The sequence below is a fragment of the Varroa destructor genome, unplaced genomic scaffold (genome assembly GCF_002443255.2).
Source record: "Varroa destructor unplaced genomic scaffold, Vdes_3.0 BEIS01000001.1, whole genome shotgun sequence".
In the NCBI taxonomy this organism is placed as follows: Eukaryota; Metazoa; Arthropoda; class Arachnida; order Mesostigmata; family Varroidae; genus Varroa; species Varroa destructor.
In genome coordinates, this window is record NW_019211454.1 from 4,099,831 (window position 1) to 4,119,957 (window position 20,127).

Consider the following 20,127-nt stretch of genomic DNA (forward strand, 5'->3'; position numbering starts at 1 on the left):
ATTATATTATATAATATATATATAATCAAAACGCAGTAAAAAAAGGGAAGGCCAACAAGGGGAGCTGTGCAACCAAAAACCGGGGAGACTAACCTAGGTTGTCTTGCAGGGAAGGCTCTAGGTCGAAGAAGGGCTCTGGTAATGAAAGGCAGTCAAGGGAATTGGAGGAGCCAAAACTATGAATTCAACGTTGCCATTGAACAAGACTTACTTCAACGGCAAAGTGCAAGGGTTTACAAGCAAAACTTATTGAGTCATTAGGTCTCGCAAAAAGGGAGAATAATCTGAAAGCAGTCTTCGAATGAATAACAAACACGAGGTCATTGTAGGTAATGTCGACACTGGTAAGAGAGAACGGGTTCAATAAAAATGAGCTGGAAAGATGAAGGAGAGATTTGCGGTAAACAGCGAAATTGCCTGAATTCGGGCCGTTCCGTGGTGCGTCGTGGGTGTGTTGTGATAACGCCTTTAAAATTGGATCACTTTGCGAGATAGGGCGGAAGATTAAAAGGTTTCATGCCGGGCTACCACATAACAGAAGAGTTATTTTATATTTTAGCACGCAGCACAATAAGCACGCATCAGATACATAAGCTAGCGAAGGTTCATGCACTGGCCACGGAGACATACGAAGACCAGGGCTCAAGGAACAGCACATACTCTTCTGGGCGAAACAAATGATTTACTTGGTAATAAGATCGCGATAATCCGTTACGGAAACACAAGTCTAAGCACATATAACCAGACCAAATTAGATCTTTCGATTGGAGCCCATATTCGTACAGTGTAAGTCAATTTTAAAATGTTGTTTTTCCACTTGCGCGCCTGAGTTTGTTTGAACCGTTAGTTCACTACACACTACAAACAAACCCCGATAGGACCACGACAAACGAGATTGGTTTCGTACACGACAAAATGCATTAGAGCGATCCCATACAAAAGAAGTCGTTATGCAACTCCACTTACTTTCGCGGGAGAAGGCCGGTCTTACTAGGACGCCATCTTCACGCTGGAATCAATTAAAAGCGCTTGATTTACACAATTAAAAGCACATGTTCGAACCAAACCGTCATGATTCAACGCCATGATAAACACGTCTAAAATATCATTACATAAAACATAGTTTTGACAGGCGTTAGGAAGGCCTACTCTAACGTAGTTATACCTTTGGTGGCCAGCACGCGTCAAGGTTCTTCCTCTGAACTTTTGGCGATGGCGGAACTTTGAAATTCATCTTAATGCGTTCCTCATCAGCGATTCTCTCCCAGTGATTGGCCTGAGCACCCACTCTGTAACAAAATAGTAGTATCCTTTAAACTTCCCCTTATAAATCCTATAGCAGATCCTTGTAAATAATATAGCAGATGCTGTCGCTTGCAGTTGCCTGTGTACAGTTTTTGCTAAACAGCTTTTTTGTGCACCATCCTATCTGCAATATTTGTGCACTGTTCTTAAAAGAAGTATCTTCATTAAGATAACGTATAAAAGCAATCAACCTAAAATCATTAACCTAAATGTTGTTTGTATGATTTTTCTAATATACGAATCTATATTTTTAACTAAGAAACTTTTATATTTCTTTCGTTCATAATGGCACCAGATAATACTGATATCAGCCATGTATGTTCTAGAATGTAAATTGTGCCATTAACTTTCATTTTTTTAGTCCTGTAGCTAAAATAGTAAACCAAAGTAGCTTTTCGGTACTTTTGCTCGCATTTCTTCAACAGCTCATATGTTACTTATTGAGCTTTGCCCCTGAATGTCGGGTACATGTCACCAACGCACCAAACAGTGCCACCACGACAGTGGCATGTAATGGCCCTTAAGGTATTTGTCGTGTTGTGTAGGCTTTGATCAAAAAATTGCCAATGTATTCTGCCTATTTTGTCCTATTCTAGACTCTAGATACTTTGGCACGTTTACTAGCGTCTGCCTAAGAGACCATCACGGGCAGCCTAGAAACGAGTAGCAGTGAAAACTTCTTCGAAAGAACGCAAACAAGCTACCGAGATAACAAGCAAAAGCGAGATGTTTTCAGACAGGACCTTTTGTATAACATATTAATCATACCACCTCAACCCTGAGTGGGGATGCCAATAGACTGAATCAGCGGTCTTTTGGACGCGCTAAAAGAGCTACTTAAACACTGATTTCAAGACTGCTATTAAAACGGACAATACGCGTGGACTAAAACGTTTGGTATAATAGAAAATCCAAAAATGATCCACATCACACATCTAACTCTTGCGGTAGATCGAATGCTTGCTCTTAGGAACCTCCTGGACGGATTGAGGCCTACAAAAAGCAGAATGTCATGTTTGTAGTGAATAAGCAATGGATCTCGCTGTTTTACCTCTCTGGGCGTAGTCCCGTTGGTCTTGTAATCAAATGTTCCTTTTTTTGCATGTCCTTTTGCAATTGTTGCTGATAAAGCTCTTTACTACGGGAAATATTCTCTCGTTGTTTAGATTGTTCTTCAAGATAGCGCCGTCGCTCCTCTTCCTGTTCAAGCTCGAGAATCTGTTTACGCCGTAGCTCGTCTTCGTAGAATCTGCCCAACAGACGAGATAAACGGATAGAAGACAGAATCAACTTCCGATAGAGTAGCCATATGTGTAAATGACATTACGAAGTGAAACTCTTGGACAATTTATTTAATGTTGTTACACAACCGTAGCTCTTCGAAAGTGTTCGAGCTTACACAGCCTAATAATACGTCAATTTCCTTTAGGCAATAACAGTGGTAATGTGTTAAGTATCAAAGATGTTAATATTGTACAGACCTTTTGTATTCTTCCTGGGTTCTGCCTTGCGCTTTCTCGAAGCGATCTTCCGCGCGTTGTCTGTCGTATTCTTCCTTCTTCTTGAGAGTCTCCTCGTACATACGGAGGTATTCTGTATTCGAACCAGGGAGTGGCGCAGACGTTGGTGTACTTTCTCTATAATTTAATAGAATAACAACTTATTTAATTTAAATATTACTAATTAACAGAAATGAGAATAACTGCATCGGACTGATAGCACCTTCACTTTTATCAATATGTTGCACTATACGATGTAATGGCATTCGTTCAAGATGGTTCCGATAGACACGCCATGATCTTCGATGCCTGCATAGTGACAGTCTTCGAATCGAAGAAATACAAAATGCGCACATTTATGTTCAACACTTTTCGTCTGAGATTATAATCCATTTACCTTCTTGTCGATCGTTCGTATTGTTTCCGATAATCTTCAATAGATCCTGGCTGGTGTCCACCCTGTGAAGGCCTCCTCTTTAACAGTTGTTCTTGGTATTTACTCACGTAGTCGGCGTTCGATTTGGGACCCTGTGGTGGAGGACCCTGCTGCTCACGAATGCGCAAATACTCCTTAAATTCGCGCTTTTGCTGCTCCTCCCAATTGCGATCCGCCTAAAACCGTAGCAAAAAAAAACACAATCACAATGCTGAACTTATACAAGGGTGTTACTGAAGCCGAGCTTTCAGCTGACTATCTGTACAGTCACTAGTCTGGCCCTGTGAATGCACAGAAATACTGCGGCAGCACGCACTTTTTCCAACTACCATTCAAAACTGTTAGCGCTGTAAAGTCTTCTACTGAAACGGGGGAAGCCCACCCGCCAGTCGATCTGTGCCAGACAAATAGCTAGGGCAAAGGTTTTCTACCCTCGTTTATATGCATGTTTGTTTGTGTGGGTATACGTGAATGCCGGAATGTATGACTACCGCAATTGGCTTTTTCATGCTGTTGCTGCCGCTGACTTTTGGTGAGAGGAAACCGTCTCTGTTCAAAGTGTGTCGAGGATGACAACAACGACGACGACGGTAGGGACAGTGAGTCGCTTCGACTGAATTGCTACGTCCACTACCACTACAGCCTCAGCAGCCAACACCCGCGCGCGAACTGACGGATGTGCTCTTTCATTGAGTAGCTTTTATAGACAGGACTTGACCTCGCCGGTGAAAGAAGAACCGATCATTATCGATAATTGTAGGTAGTTTTCTCCCTCGTTCCTTTTTTAATCTTCCTTTCACACGGTGATGCCGCTTCGGGATGAATGGCTAGAGATCACTGTCCTCGGGAAATGTCTCAAAACGACCCACCTATAGCCTTGTCTCCGGGCTGGTAGAATTGATGGAAAAGACAAGCGTTTCCTCAACGTCGTAACGTCAGGCAAGAATCTTACGTAATCGAGGGTTCCGGCTAGTTAAAACTGCACAAGAGCACATGGTATGGCCTGAAATAATCTGGTAAGCTGTGCGGGAGTGCGACTTGACTCATGATGATCTAATGACAACGAGCAAAGCGGCTAAACTTTTAGTAAAAGGTAGGTAAAAGTGATACGAACTATTATTAACTATCTACAAATGTAATCTTAGTTAATGACGTGTGCCGGGTCTGGCCAGATGAATGAAACCCAACAACACTATGTAAATTGATCGTGTAATAAAGATCAATTGCAAGTCGGAAGTCGGTAAACAGAAAACGAAAAAACTTTTTTCCAGCACTTTCGTAAACAATCCAAAAGGAAGGGTAACAAAAAAGTGAATGAAGATAATCGAGGGATTGACTAGACTTTTTGATGAACTGTCCAATATTGTAATAACAACACTCCGTACATTCCGAAGTTTCTAGTGGTAAAGGAAAATGCCGTAATATTTTGAAAATTGCAATACACATACCCTTCTCTGAGTACCGGGTGTAGCCGGAGGTCTCTGCATGGCTGTTGGCTGTTGCTCGGGAGCTGCAGTTGAAGCCTTAGGGGTTTCAGAATGAGATTGCGATGGCGATTGCTGTAATTGGCCCTGAGGCTGACGAGGTTCAGGGGCCTGTCCAAGTACTCGAGGCGGGGGTGATCCACCTCTGGGCTGCTGCTGGGGACGTTGAAGCTCTGGTGCTGCCTGCAAAGGTCTAGGGGGTGGAGAGCGGCTACGAGGAGAGGGCTTCGGAGCCTGGCGAGGCTCAGGAGCGGCTTCAATCGTACGCGGCGGCGGAGACCGAGATCGCGTCTGAAACGTAATCATCGTTGATATTCCTCAATCTAAAGCTCTTAATAATTGTAATTTTAGGAGGAAGTAGTATATAAAAACGAACACTAGTTAATGAATGGAGCCTCTTACGATATTAGTATCAGATTTGATCGTGAGTGACGTTAAGGAAAAGATACACATACAAAGAAGTTAAAATAGCACCTAAAATTTTTAATCAATCTGTATTTATCTCGAACTAGGGTCGCTGAAAAAGACATTAGCTGTTTGCATCTAATTTAGTATAAATGGGATGGTCTCGATAGAAATGTTGGTAGTGGTGTGTTTAAGACGACATAAAGGCTTGCCTATAGAAGGTGCTCGGGTGCTTCTCTGCTACTTTCCAAAAAAAGCGAAAAGTGTTCGCTCAGGAGTCTGTCTACCTGTTGTTGCTGTTGAATGATATTTTACTGATTGTCGTCTGTGATACCAGATTTGGCCTTTGCTCCTCGATCTGCTGATGCTGTTCTTGTTGGATCTGTGTAAGTCGCAGCAATAATGAATGTAACGCAATGTTTCTGTTTTTCGGGAATCGATTTAACCCAGCGGAGTTGTCACTGCGTGGACGCCTACAGGCTACTGACTTAAACGTAGTTAGAGGCTAACAGATTTTTCAAAGCCGTAAGCCTCTCCTTTTATCGCCGTCCAACCTTGTACTGCTGGTGCTAGAAGACTACTCGTACATGAAACACTTTCTCCTTATCTGAATCATCGCCTTTATGTTATGTCCTAGCACCTTCTCAGCAGCAGACTACCTGCGTGCGCACCTTGTCGTCGAATACTGAGGGTGATTCACGCGAACGAGCTACCTGATCATCTCTGTCCAGGCTCTAGTCGATCGTGTTTCATCGAGCAATATGTTCTAGGCGTAACTATGTAAAGTCTAAGAGCTCGTGCAATTTCAACCTGAAGCCAGCTAAGCGCTAGGTACACAGCAAAAAAGCCGGCAGATTTTCGCTCTGTTTGTAAAAAGCTGCTTCACGAAATGTTTCTGTCACAATATTGTTGTCACAATGTCGTAACGATGTTGTCTGGGTGTATGATAAGACTGGTTGGAAACTCGTTTATAGCCGGATATCAGCCTGTGTTTGTTTAATGTTTAATTAACCATAGATGAACTTAAAGTAGTTATTATTACATTGATTAAACTGAAATTTATGAGAGAAGATAAATTGACACGTTTAGCGTTGACGATTTATTATAGAAAACAGAAAGCACACTCTGTGATAACTATGCGTCTTATCACAAACATTGAAAACCGTGAATAAACAAACAAAACATTTTAGGCACTAGGAATAATTTGTACAGGTAACCACAACAGCATGCGTCAAAGTGCAGAAGAAATAATCGGTTGTTTGATTTTTTCGAGATGATAAAGGCTGAGTTGTTTGTGAGGTGGGGCAGGCAAAAATTGTAATGAAACTACGGTCCAATGACACACTGCTGATCATAAATACAGCGAATATTAAAAAGCTGCTGGATGCACCATTTCGTCGAAGGTCTCGTTGTGCTCGATAGAGTTACTTCTTCTCGTCTTTTCTCAAGCGTATAACCGCGAATCCTAGCTACCTCCTTCAAATCGCTTGGTCCCTATGCCTATTAAACTTAGAGTTACGTAAGATAGTTCAAGTTCGAGATCCGTCATTGCATTCGCGGTGAAATCACTAGCCGGCTACAGCGGTACCTAACTATGATACTAAAACCGGCCGTAGTAAAATAGAATAGGCTTCATTGCAGCTCTTTTCTCGTAAATGGGACACTCGTGCTATGTAAGCAAGCAAGCAAGCAAACCTGTTTTCTCTCAAAGTGCTCAAATTAAATAAATTTAACAGTACCTCGTGAACCTCGTGAGTCATTTCGTGCACTTCCCTTCGCTCGATCTGAACGGCAATGTTAGACAAGCCGTATTAGAATAATTAACAAATATATTATAATTATGCGTATAAGCGGAATGGCAAGACCAAACTATACTATCGAAGTCTTTTTTTAATGATTCTTATTATTTAAGAGATCGATATGCCGTTTTGTATGAAATGACAACTAGCAGCGCCCTAACGTAGTACGGCAGTGTGATAAATTCTTTTTACAATGTCATATAATATGTATATTAAAAAATATTTTCGATTAATTTTTATTAAGTGCAACATTTGTCGTTACCTGCTGTCGCTGGGTGATTGTCGTTTGCTGGACTGTTTGTTGTTGTTCAGTTTGTTGAATCCTTTGGGTTTGTTGCTGTTGAACCTGTCGAATGCAGGGTATCAGTGGCAGGGGTATGAAGCAAAGCGAGCGCGTGTTAGCCATTTAAGAAACTCAAAAATTAGTCACCGATGCCTTCATGTCGCCGTAAGTTAAAGCAAATATATTCGTTGATTAGAAAGGGGCGCGTGTGTTTGTCGCGTTATGTTGATCCCATAGAGAGGTGTGGTCATTTGAATTTTGTCTGCCATATGATGTAATTAAATATCCATGTGTCTATCTCCGTCTTTCTCTGAGGTTATTTTTTTGCTCTTTCACATTAGCCTCGCCTAAAACTTATCGAACAAATGCCTTAAACGTTTGCCACAGCTAAACTCATGCCATTGTACCTTTTTGATCTGCCGGAAGCCGCATTAAGGAAAATTCGCGTTACTGAGCCCACACCTGCGATTAGCCTGCTAGTAAGTGCGTGCCCGCGCCATACATAGTCGCCCGCTTTATCGAATCCAGAATATTTTCTATAATCTTACTATTTGAAATGGGTTTAAAACACTTCCTTGCTGCATGGCCTTCGCTTGACGACATGGTTGAAAAAAATTGCTTCTATACAAATGACAATACATAGAGAAATTTATTCCAGATTCCAGTCATCTTGCAGTGGGGCGCTGCTTCGCTTCCGTACAAGCCAAGTGACAACACACACTCGGTATAAATATGGCTATCAAAAATTGTTATATCTATTGTTATTATTACTGTAACTAGTCTCAGACATTATCCAGTTGTAGTCGCACCTCTTGGGTTTGTTGTTGGCTAGCGGTCTGATGCAGCTGAACCCGATCATCATCCCCATCGTCATCCTAAGAATGAATGAAACTTATTAATTTCCATCTAGCAGTCAGGAGAGGCCTTGTAGTTATTGTCCTTTTAGTACTAACATATATGGAAGGACGCACCTTGGAAAACTTAGCAAACCATTATATCGACGAGACAAAACGTTAAAACGAAAAATTGAGATTAACCCTCGAGCTCAGTAAACGAAGCGTTTTCTTCCAATGGAAGGCCAATATCTATTTTTTGCCTCTAAAGTCGAAATGTATCTCGATCTGCCTAGCTCGACAGATATAACATTGTGAACTATGTGACTATGTGAGAAATTTTGCCTCCAACGAGAAAGTGAGAACGGGTCTGTGCCTGTTTTCTCTATTGTCTAGTTCAAATCAGCTGAAACTGGCTCTAGATGCCACCAAAAACAGGTATGACCGTTGTTTTGTTCCCGGTGGGTGTTGTGGTTGGTGATCGAGCGATTTCGAACACGTGCTCTTATTTTTTGACCAATTACCAGTTAAAGAATGCTATGGGCGTTCTGCCAAGACAGACGGCTGTACCAAAAATAGAAACGACATTGTCATTGCAGCACCTTGCTAGCCCCATTGGCACTTCGGTATCGAACAAAAGAACAAACTTTTGTCTTTGCTCAAATACTCTCAGGTCTGCTTTTAAGAAGCTTTATTTGAAATTTGAAAAATTAAACTCAATAACTAAAGTGCTATATTATCACATATTTCATCACTATACATTGTACTATTTAGGTACAACAAAGAAGGTCATGTTTTATTCTCATTTCATCGACACGCATGTTGTGTCTGTGTCCTTGATGGCGGAATGGGACCAATAACAAGCGAATTTATCCAGATGGCCAGGTAACCTCGCAATAAACTCACACAAATGCGCACTTCGAAACATAGCAGTCACCCGTTAATATGCAGTGAATTACAAATCGAACCATGTTACAAAGCAGCGCATAGAAAAGGACCGGTAACCTCGCCTGCCCTCGACTTGGTCGTACCTGCGGTTCCATGCTTTCCTCCTGATGCACCTGCTTTTTGACCGTTCGGTACGTTCGGATTACCTTCGTGCCGTCAGGAAGCGTCTCTTCCACCTGACGAATCTACTCGTTACGAAACGTAATGAAATACAAATACACGGGCATTATTGGCTCGGAATGGCCATCAGGGTCAACAGGGTTAGAGCTCTAGATTGTAGATCGAAGCAGCTACGCTATAACTACGATACACAACAATAACAACAGCAGGAGCAATGCAGTATATTATAGCTCCAAAGTAAAGGATTTAACGTTGTCAAGAGCAAACGCACAAATTTGAAGACCTATTTCTAAGACGTAAGGAAAAAAAAAACATAATAAAATAGTTTTACTCTACAGATGCGTCAACTGCAAAAGCACTTATTAGAACATGACAAAACACAAGCGTACACGTTTATATAGATGCGCATATACTACTATTATACGAGCTACTTAGGGGTGGATCGTATTGACAGGCGGTGTGTAGCGAATAGAAATCGTCGATGTGCCAGTAAGGACCGTTGGTGAAATCGAAACAGAGCTTGCGACCCCACGCCTTCACGTAGCGACAGATAAACAAAATGACAAACAGTGGTCAACCGGAAGCTTCTAAACGCTCGAGGCCAAAGCTCGACTCGAACTGGGATAGTTAACGGTAATCGGTGTACGACTGACAACAAGTCACCTATCTATGAACTAATCCTAATGCCACATTTGGCTAAGTGGAATCCTCTGGACAACCGTAGTTGCTAGCGCTTTGTTCCAATGGTAGAAATGTAATGTATTCTTATAAAATTAACTCCATTTAGGAAACTATGATATATCGAATTTTAACTCTGGAAACTTACACTAACGTTTTCATCGTTCTGCTGTTGAATCTGTTGGATTTGTTGTGCCGGTCGCTTCGTACGAATAACCCGTCTGATAACCTTAGTTCCATCAGGCAAGACGTCTTCGAACTCTTGAACCTCTCGCTCACCATCGGACATCGGTATAGGAGTTCCCTAATAGAAGGGAATATATGGTTATTACTGACGGCGCTTTAACCATTCTTCCTGGTCAAATGAAACTACAACAAAAGGTAATATTTGAACGATTGTACCTTTTATAATGGCATATTTTCCCTTTCATAGCCAATCTTTAAGATATCGAAACGGAGAATACGACCAAGTTGTCCTAAATATTCTGGATCTCTTTCGCTCTAATTGAAATTTGATTGCAAGAATATGTATTAGTCGCCGTTACCCCACGTTCGAAAGCACTGCGAAGTCTATAAAAAATTTCCTTATCTTTTGATGCTTTACAATTGAAAATAGAACTCGATGTGGGTGAAAAAAAACTTACATTAGCAATAATAGCAATGAGAAAAAAGTTGCTTGCCTAACGTGGGGCGTCATATTATTGCGTATTTCCCTAAATGATGCCCTATCAAAAGCACGTCCCTGTTGGCTCCAAAGCTGTTCGTCAGCAATGCCGGTCGCGTAAAACGCCCACTTTATATCGTTTGAACAACTATAGCTTGAACATGTAATATGAATGAGTGGGTCGTTCACAACACAGTCATTCAATTGGGCATTAAATCAAAAAGTGCGTGCTGGGTTCAACCCCCCAACAAACAAGTCCTATGGCAACGAAAAGTGATAGTACCACACCTGTCCGGCCTTTTTAGTGATGATTCGTCGAATGATCTTGGTTCCATCAGGTAGCGTCTCTTCTACTGTCCGAACATTGTCCTGGCCCTGATCAGCCATTGCGCTGACCGTATCTGTTTTTCCTATTGCCTGGTATTGCTGCTCCTGCTTTTGATCGTGCCTCACGTCCGCGAATTTCTGCCGTTCGAATGCTTCGTCTTGCCTTCGTTGCTCCTCGTATCGCTGCTGGCGAAGGAGCGCGTCGCGTCGTTGCCACTCGTCGATCTGGTCGTTAGTGACGCGTGCATATTCGTTAACACGACAATCCAAACGGTATCGAAGCCAGCAACAGAGATGTCCCAGCTCTCAGTTAATCTCCGAAAGTTGAATAACTCGAGTCTTACGTCCAATACTGCTGTAAAGTAGCGCTTCAGGTGGCTAGCTTTCAGCAAAAAGCCAAATGTGCCTACGCTCGGTTTCGAACCTAAACCACTATACGCCTCCAAAATTAGTGGGCAAGCACATTGTCAGTGCATGATGACGACGACAAAGGTTTACTGGCGCCATTTTGTGTTTGCTTCTAAAAGGGATAACCGGAAATGTTGTGGTACGGTCACCAATAGATTTATTAATTATCGCTTCTCAGAGCAAGTTTGAGGTAGCGACGTTACCACACCGGGAGAACGGGGATTAAGAAATGAACGTACGATGAGGGATAGCCCCACATTTGGAGAAATAGGTACGGTACTACTAAGCCGTAAGTGTTTTACATTGAGACCGGCGTGTGTAAGTAGTATCCATTGACGAGTATCTAACTAAATATCTACTGTTGTTATGTGTTTAGTTAAGGTAGCAAGAAAGCATTAGGAACAAGTAAATTAGAAATGTAGCTGAAATGATTTCTAAGCAACGAAGAAACTTGGACGCGTTTGAGTACCTCGATGCGTTCGGGCGGTAGATGGCCCGGAGTGGGTTTTGTAGGTTCGAAACCCTCTTGGTCCGGGTGTTCCCAATATTCAGACAGAGCTTTTACCGGAACTGAAGGAATTATTTCTGTGAATGAAACACATCAAATTTCGATAGATGATTTAAACGGTTACGCATACATATATTTTATGCATGACCGTTTCATATATCTATTAATGGCTTAAGGTTAACGAATAATTGGGTTCGTTATTTTGTACCGGACCAAGTTCAGACTTATATGTCTTAAGAAGTTCAAAAAATCGTTCATTCAATTGCTCACAAACAAGCAAGGCGAACGCCGAGATAACTACATCTTTCTGAATCTCATGATATCAATAACTACCTATACATATCTAATCTACCTCGTAATAGGAATATGTTGATGACAGATTTCGCCAAGCCATCCTATGCCATATCTGTTCATTGTGAGGATAATTTTACAATACGCGTAATCGACGATATTGGCCAGTTATATAGGTCTTCCCACGATATTTTCTTCTAGTGAATCATCGCTGTTTGTAAGCTAAGGCATCTAGTGAAGAACGTGTAGAGAGTTCTTACGTTTGCCACGTTATTCACAGATACTACCTACAGATATTTGACGAATACGCAGACTTTTAAAAGTAGGACCCAACCGAAATGACAGATAAAATGTAACAGTGTTTTAACATACTTTCATAATGAAACGAACGTTTTCTATTCGGCCATCTTCAACAAAGACTCGGTATGTATATACTCGATCGGGAAACCCTTTTGAGTTTACGAAACACATCGGTCCGAACTGGATGAAGTGTACCGTCTCTTAGTCTACTATCTATAATAGGATTTTTTGAGGTAACCTTTCCCTGCATTTAGCCTTACGAATGAATTATCCGGCATTGTCACTATTAGTAAACTAATTATTGGTTAGGCTTGCTGAATCACTATACTTATAAAGTCCATTAAAAGGAAATTGATGGCAGCATTAATGAAGCAGCCCGAAGGACATTAATACGTTGTAACGCAATAAGACGGAAATGATAACATATTTTATTAGGAAAAGCTAATAGGGATTTGGTGGTCAAGTCCTGATCTTTGGTTGGCCATAAGTAATTATTTTCGAATGCAAAAGCAATTAGGCTCCGATTATTATACTGGTAATAAAAGCCTGCAAATAATTAGGATAGTTTATTTAGGCTATGGCTTTTGAGCGCAAGGAATTTTTTTTTGGAATGTTTTTTTGGAGAATTGGAATGAGCTCAACGAGAAGCTAATGACAGGAATCCTTTTGTTTATCCATATTGATCGTTTAGGTTTTTAATTGAGCAGCAACAAACAATTTTCTTCAGATATAATCACTGTTAACGCAACTCACTGAACATACACATCTTTATCGGCATTACAATACCAGGAACATTCTGAATTTCATGAAGAAGATAGCAGGCTAAGATCGAAAAAGGAACAATAAGCTCAATAGTTACTTTGCAGAATGTGCCGCCTGCATTATTCGCTTAACCGTGGGTGTGCTAGCAATCACAGAAGCAGTGGTAGTAGTTAGGCTCGTTTTAGGTCCAGGAAGCAAACCAGCACCTTCGGCGGCTATAGGCCCCTGCCTAGACAGACAGGAACGCGGTACAGCCCTTGGCTAAAACTAAACACCAAGGTCGTTTCTCTTAACGGACCACTGCTTTTTCGTTACAGCTGCTGGTGTAGCTATGTCTGTCACAATGGCGGCTGATACAAGTACTGAAGCAGCAACAGCGAAAGTTTCACCGGGACCGGCATGGGAACGCTAAATGAGTCACCCATTGCATATGAACCAGATGCTCTGCCAATGCCAAGAGCTTGTCGTTCAAAGATACACTGTGTTTTGTTGGACGTGATCGGGTTATGCGAAGGGAATACTACTTCGAAGACAAATAGAAGTACGATAATTACAGGGATAAATATTGAGAAGGATCAATATAGTATAGAACTGGTACACGCTGTGCTGGTGAAGGTACCTGCACCAGTGCCCACTGAAGACCTTCGCTGTGCAGCAGATAATACTCTCGGAAAACTCTACGTAGATCGTACGTAAGGTGCTATCTTAGACCGCTGTAACAATTTTTTTTTTCATGTTATTTTCGCCTTCTACACATGATGTCGTTTAGCTTAGACTTGTTGTCTATAAGTCCTTTGTTTGTCAGATAGGTCTTCTCCCAAACCTATGCAAAAACCATACCTGAACGGCGATACAAGGTGTCTTGTTTATTGCAAATGTCCTAAATTTCTAAATGGGACAGTCACTTCAAGCAGACCTCACGCATGTTTAAGCGCAGTCTTTCCACAGCTTTTGTATTGGGGCTTTGTGTCTTTTACGCAAGTCCGAGAACCATTGTTCGATAAGAAACACGTACTTGCAAAATAGCGGACTTATCATATTAGGGTCCTCAATTGGAACCAGTTGCGAACCAGGAATATAAATCAGTGGCGAGGAAGCAGTCAGACGACATTACGTAAGCTCGTTTCCGCTTAGGGTGTGGTCTGACACACCAAGGCTCGCATAGCGGTGTTGAGACCATGTGTGAGCGCATCACCCATTGTTTGTGGCTTCGAACCTCTCGAAAGTTCTAAGAAAATACTGACATCATAACTTCTTCAAAGCGATTGTAACACGATTCACGGTCCCGTTAATCGGTAAGTTGAATAAGTGCTACTCGGCCGTTACGGCTGCATTATCGAACATGTCCAGTTTGTCATAGACTAATCGTATCGGATGTCGGCATTGCAAGAGATTAAACACAAAGGACTAATTAAACGGCAATTAGGCTAGACATGGTTAAGGCGACTTTTATCTGATGGAAAGGATACAAAAAATACACCCACGCGCCGCATTTTGAAGGCAGACTGATTCGAAGGTGGTTAGTCTTAGCATAGAACAAAAAATATATGTATACTATATACATTATGCATTTTTAGATAATCGGACTGTCAAGGGTCACTTAGTTCCATTGCAATTAGCGACAGAACTATTTTAGCTGGGTGTCATTTCACGAGCGTCAAGGGAAGGAGCTTTAGTTAGACATATAATTGGAGATGTATCAATTATGATGTTTATTGTAAAAGTTCGTGCTTACAAATTGAATAAGAACTTGCATGAGTACAAGCCGCGTTTGTAAGTGGCCTAGATATCTATGGTTAATAAATTAGATTTTAAAAAATGCGATCAAAGTGGAAAATATTTATTGTTCCCACGAGCTTGTAACACATGCTGAAATGAAAAAACGAGAGAACCCGAGTTTAAATCAGGCTATAGAGCAGAAGATTACCTCGGTTCCTATATATGGCCCCAGGACATATGTTAGCCGGTGTGTCTTCATTTTTCGGGCGGTCATTTTCGCCTTATGTTGGCTCTAACACGCGCTTCCCATCAGCTTCAGTCAATTAACTATAATTCACTTTGCGACCTTAGCCGATGGTTGTGGTACGGTGTGGGCCATACAAGCTATAAGATACAGACAAGCAGAGATCACAATCATCGCTGTGCGCACTAACTGCAAACAGCCACTATTGCTCCATTTGCCGACCGGTAACGTAAATATTTTGCTTCCATTGCCGAATGCGTGTGGCGGGTAAGAATATCTCATCTATGTTAAACGTTCTCGAGGGGTTTTGTTCATTTAAATTTCCGTATTAGTTTTTTTTTAGCGTTTCTGAATCCACGGCGTGTGACACGACCCAAGAAATAGAGTGTGTGTCATGTACATGTATCGATAGCCCTCGGTTGAACTTTTATACGTTGCACTTTTTCTGTTCAACTAATGCTTTGTTCGGTAGGTCAGCAACGAATGATAGTAAGTGACATTACCTCAACATGGCCACTACGTTACTAAGTGATTCGGAACGAATTTTCATTATTCACGGAGTAGAAGACAACCTTCGGTGTGATGGGAGAAGCTGTCTGGAGTATCGACATATTGAAGTAAGTGCCCAAATTTAAGTTGAATTGGTGTTCTATGCGTCAAAAAGCTATTTTCTTTTCATAGTGAAAGATGATTTGTAGTTATGTTTATTATGTCCAGTAGAATGCTCTTATCATCGAAGTCAGTTGCACTTACAATACTAAAGAGTCAGCTGTTCAGTACTGACCGGAAGTCAAACTTTTTTTTTACCTAAAGATATCATAAAATGCTCTGTTTACTTATCTTTTACGTTCAGATTTGCAACACATTTGGCTACAATTGCTATTAAATGAAGGTTCTTTGGAGATTTCACTTTGTGCAAAGGCTCAATAGTCACATTGGAAGGTTAGGTCTTCCATTACTTCGATTAGGTGCCCAGATAAAACTTCATCTAGATTGTAATAATTTGTTATTATAATGTTTTTGTTAATTATATCTTCCACTTGGTTTTTATATAGATGGAATTAGGTGCTGCGCCGAATTGCAGCGGTTCGTCTCATGTTCGTATAGCCAACACCGACGTTCTCGTGGGCATCAAGGTAAACTATTCAAGGTCACGTGTGAGTATAGGTACATTGCCAGTTTTTTTTTTTGTAGTCTGGGGAAGGCATAGCGGTGTAGTTGTTAGAGTCAGCGATCAGTCAGAGCCGTCGGCAGCGGACAACACGACCTTAATGATACATGATAGATAAAATATGGCAATAGAATGCAGTTGGCAATCTTCTCTAAAAAAAGTTAACCCATACGGGTAAAGTGCTAATTCGCTCATCGAAATGAAATCTGATTTTCCCGCGAACTATAAGCAATAACAAGTAGATCATGATACCTTATTCGCGATTTTAAGAAGTAGGACAGAGTGGGCATAGCTTCAAAGACCATGGGCGCTAATCATTTAGTGAGCTGGCTTTATCTGAATTAAGGCAGAGATTGGTGCTCCAGAACCTTCAGCGCCTGACAGTGGCCGAATCGAGTTTTTTGTTGATTTCACCGCAAACGCTGATCCCGAATTCGAAGGAAGCGGAGGTGATGATCTTGGACAACAGATAGCAGGCGCTCTCAGTGAAGCCTATGTCTCGAAAAGGTGGGCAATATCCGCGTGAACAGTTTATACGCGTCTCGCATGTAGACCATATATAAGCCGCCCTCCCCTAGTATCAGGGGAAAAACCACAGTCCAATGGATAACCTATTTTTTCGTAGAATAACAAGCATACGCGGTTTATGTGCGCATTTATTCATTTTCTGCTTAAAGATTCCTGGATCTGAGTTCTTTGTGCATTGTTTCTGGCCAGCAAGTATGGACACTTTACGTCGATGTGCTCATTTTAGAACTGGGTGGCAGTCTATACGACGCGGTATCCGTAGCTGTCAAGGCAGCTCTAAGAGATCTTCGCATTCCACGATTAAGCGTCAGCATAGGCGAGGATGGACGGCCAGAGATCGAAGTTTCTGACGATCCACATGCTGTTGATCCTTTAGAAATGGGCTTGGTTCCTTGTTTCGTCACCCTTTCCAAAATTGGTTCACAATTTGTAGTAAGTAACCCTAATTAATTTGTGCTAGTAACCCAAATTAATAGTTGTCCCTAATTGCTTTTTACCATAGCTCCGATGCAAGTGAGCTTCGTACCTCAAATGGGAAGAGTTCGATAAAGAATTTAATATGAGCCGAACCGTGAGGAAGACGGTAATCCTTGCAAACGCGCCTTATTCTTTTCTAACTAAATGTTTGCTGTGTTAAAATTTCTCATTCGGCTGCTTCTAGGTGAAGGAAAGTTCCGAGCGAACTTTACGGCCCATGAGTAATCGTGTCTAAAATATTTTTTATCAATTTCCAGGTTGACGTCAGTCAGGAGGAAGCCGAATGCACCACGGTCCATCTCTGCTGTGCGGTGGCCCCGAATGGCCGTATTGCTACAACTATGAAGAATGGCGTCGGAAGCCTTCATACGCATAACCTGATTGAAGCACTTCAACTGGCTCAAGAGATCGGAGTTGCCTTGCACAAAGCGTTGGACAAGCGACTCGTAAAAGCGCAAGAACTTAGTGGACGAACTAACGGTTTTCTTTTGTAGAATATATTACTTATTCCTCATAAACTCTCGTTTCGTATAATGTGCGGTCCGACTTTTTACTTAGTGATCTTCGATTTCTGAGATAGCGTGAGATTAGTGAACCGAAAACATCGAAAATTATAATTAATAAATTCATATTGACGTATGCGTTGTTCTGTGCGATAGAAGATAAAGTAACGTCTGCAAATTTATAGCTATCGTCTGACCTGGCGACAATATGTGTGCATTGTAGACCTTAAATCAAATAACTGGGCTTGGTTTATAGATAGGGCAGTTTAAGCTGCCCTACCTAAGGTTATTTCCACTGGTTGTTTGTTACTATTGCGGTTCAGGATGGGTTGTATGCCCGTGGAAAGGGAGTACCTATTGAGAGAATATTATAATCTGACTGATTATTATATTTACTTGTTTCTAATACTGATCTGTATATTACCCTAGACTACTTAAATAAAGTTCAATGTTGCACAGGAGCGTCACGCAATGGAACACGTGATATTATTTATAAGAATACAAACTGTTATGTCGAACCCGTTACTACAATGCTTAGTTGTGCTAACGCTCCGCATACATATGTTTCGAAAGGAAACTACCAACTCAAGGAAGCAAAAGATACCGTCATGATTACGCCCAATTATTGAAGTCTTTTAAATCTACGAAGTTTCGACCATCATTTCTATGGCAGAAAGTCATTTAGCAAAGTTGTGCTCGGGTCTTTGATTACACAGATCTTGAGTTTCGGAATGAAACTTTGATTTGAAATAAATTTTTTTATTTTTAAAAGAACGCGAATGAATTACGCGCCATAAGGACGTTTGACTTCGTAATAACCTTCCTTAACTTGAGACTTCGGCTGGACACCGAAGCGCGTAAACGTGTGCAGATTTGATGTCTACAGAAGTGGAATGCCCTTAATAGGTTCCTGCCGAAACTACTGGGGTGTATCCAAAGTTTTTTACTTTTATCGCTATATTCACACTCAAACTAAATTCTTAGCGAAGTATATCGAGGGGTTTGCATCACTGAATATTCAGGGAATATAGATTATAAGAAGTTGAAATTAATTTTGCGGACAACAAAGCATTTTCTAACACGTACCTTTCTCGTCGTCGGCTGAGTCGGTCTCGCTTTCTTGCCGGGGTAGCGGACGAAATCTGTCAAAGAAATATAACATTGGTACAGTTAACAATTGTACTAGGCGTAAGGAAGATATTGTATCACATTAGACATTTGAAAAAACTAACTTTAGTCTTTTGGCTTATCCCTGAGTAGAATGGTCAGCCTCTTTGTTTTAATCGACTACTCAACATCAAAGCCAAATGAAATTTTATGCAATAGGAAAAGGGGCCATCGAACAGCCATAATTAGAGTAGAAGAAGTTAGTTCAGTTGGAAAAAGGTACTGCAATCAATTAACAGGGGTTTTCCTTTGTTGTCCCTATCTAAGTGGTTTCTAGCGTTATTATCGAGCCTGATATATTGCAGCGTTTACTAAAGATTTAGTTTAATTAAATCATTCAAAAATTAGAAGTAGCATATCGCAACGAGAATAGTTCGATAATTAAGATATAACTACTGTTGTATTTCTTAGAAATTAAATTATCCAGGTATCACACATTTATGTACACAATCATTCTTCTTTCGGATACTGATCTCGATGGAGAACCCACTGCCGTATAATATAGCACTATATTCGATTCATTCATGCTCTCCAAGGAAGGAGACCAAAGACTTCAGAGCTTCTTGTTCTAGCCAATACCCGTTCGACTTTTTTGCGGAAGGTTCTTAGTTGATCTCGTCTGTTCTAGCAGCAGCATTCCCTGGACGTTTTTTATTAGGCTAAGAAGAGAGCCGGCTATTTATTTTTTATGGTCTGCCAAATGAACTAATTGTCTTTGTATGCTAGAAGAAAAAGTGAACGATTTATGTGCTTCCGAAGTCGGAAACTACGTCTAAGCGTTACCCAATCGCAACAAGCGTCAGCTCAAGATGCCGAGTTACGAGGTGCGTTTAGGGAAAATTCCGTCTAGAAAAACAAATGGGGCTCATTTTCATTTCAAGAAAATATTTTTACTGTTTGACGTTTTTCTAACAGTATATGCTCTAATCTATGTGAAATTGTAGGGGCATATGTGCGCCAGACGATAGAAGATACATCACACAATACATTTAAACGGGAATGCGGTTTCAGAAGGTACTAAAGGCTCAAAGGGTACTTGACTATAACATCTGTTATTTAGATGAAAATGTTAATGCTAAGATGTAACAATTACATCGACTTTTAAGTACATTTGTACTTATCGTGCTATCCAACGCACACTTCGGAGCAAAATATGGCGTATACAGCAAACTCTATAGAGATAACGTGATGGAGCACCTAGTCAACAAAACAACTCCCTGAATGCCAGTGAAACAAAAACATAACTAACCACCAAAGGCAATATTTTA

General features: G+C 41.0%; 2 protein-coding genes across 19 annotated transcripts in view; one reads left to right on the forward strand and one right to left on the reverse strand.

The window, feature by feature from the left end:
• The window catches only part of LOC111249796 (uncharacterized), a 40,086-nt gene that overhangs the window by 3,215 nt on the left and 16,744 nt on the right, over nucleotides 1–20,127 (reverse strand). For 3 of the 13 annotated variants that reach the window (XM_022804177.2, XM_022804119.2, XM_086985314.1), the window contains exons 4-17: nucleotides 18,779–18,834; nucleotides 11,659–11,774; nucleotides 10,743–11,006; nucleotides 9,939–10,094; nucleotides 9,076–9,177; nucleotides 8,021–8,086; nucleotides 7,191–7,274; nucleotides 6,869–6,913; nucleotides 4,689–5,015; nucleotides 3,202–3,416; nucleotides 2,787–2,942; nucleotides 2,357–2,554; nucleotides 1,166–1,289; nucleotides 967–1,009 (exon numbers count right to left, since the gene is read on the reverse strand). In XM_022804177.2, coding sequence (XP_022659912.1) covers nucleotides 967–1,009; nucleotides 1,166–1,289; nucleotides 2,357–2,554; nucleotides 2,787–2,942; nucleotides 3,202–3,416; nucleotides 4,689–5,015; nucleotides 6,869–6,913; nucleotides 7,191–7,274; nucleotides 8,021–8,086; nucleotides 9,076–9,177; nucleotides 9,939–10,094; nucleotides 10,743–11,006; nucleotides 11,659–11,774; nucleotides 18,779–18,834 — 1,952 coding nt within the window. The remainder of the gene's footprint in view (nucleotides 1–966; nucleotides 1,010–1,165; nucleotides 1,290–2,356; nucleotides 2,555–2,786; nucleotides 2,943–3,201; nucleotides 3,417–4,688; nucleotides 5,016–6,868; nucleotides 6,914–7,190; nucleotides 7,275–8,020; nucleotides 8,087–9,075; nucleotides 9,178–9,938; nucleotides 10,095–10,742; nucleotides 11,007–11,658; nucleotides 11,775–18,778; nucleotides 18,835–20,127) is intronic. The other 10 variants (XM_022804129.2, XM_086985348.1, XM_086985325.1 and 7 more) reach the window with 10 other exon arrangements.
• On the forward strand, nucleotides 14,185–18,164 carry LOC111249823 (exosome complex exonuclease RRP42-like). 6 transcript variants are annotated; one of them, XM_086985379.1, is made up of 6 exons: nucleotides 14,185–14,345; nucleotides 15,486–15,630; nucleotides 16,069–16,180; nucleotides 16,535–16,691; nucleotides 16,862–17,144; nucleotides 17,447–18,164. In XM_086985379.1, the coding sequence occupies exons 2-6, from the start codon at nucleotides 15,523–15,525 to the stop codon at nucleotides 17,681–17,683; spliced, it is 897 nt and encodes a 298-aa protein (XP_086841505.1). In that variant the 5' UTR covers nucleotides 14,185–14,345; nucleotides 15,486–15,522; the 3' UTR covers nucleotides 17,684–18,164. The 6 variants fall into 6 exon arrangements, with proteins under 6 accessions (XP_086841505.1, XP_086841500.1, XP_022659935.1 ...); XM_086985374.1 differs by lacking the exon at nucleotides 14,185–14,345 and adding an exon at nucleotides 15,106–15,237; XM_022804200.2 differs by lacking the exon at nucleotides 14,185–14,345 and adding an exon at nucleotides 15,166–15,280.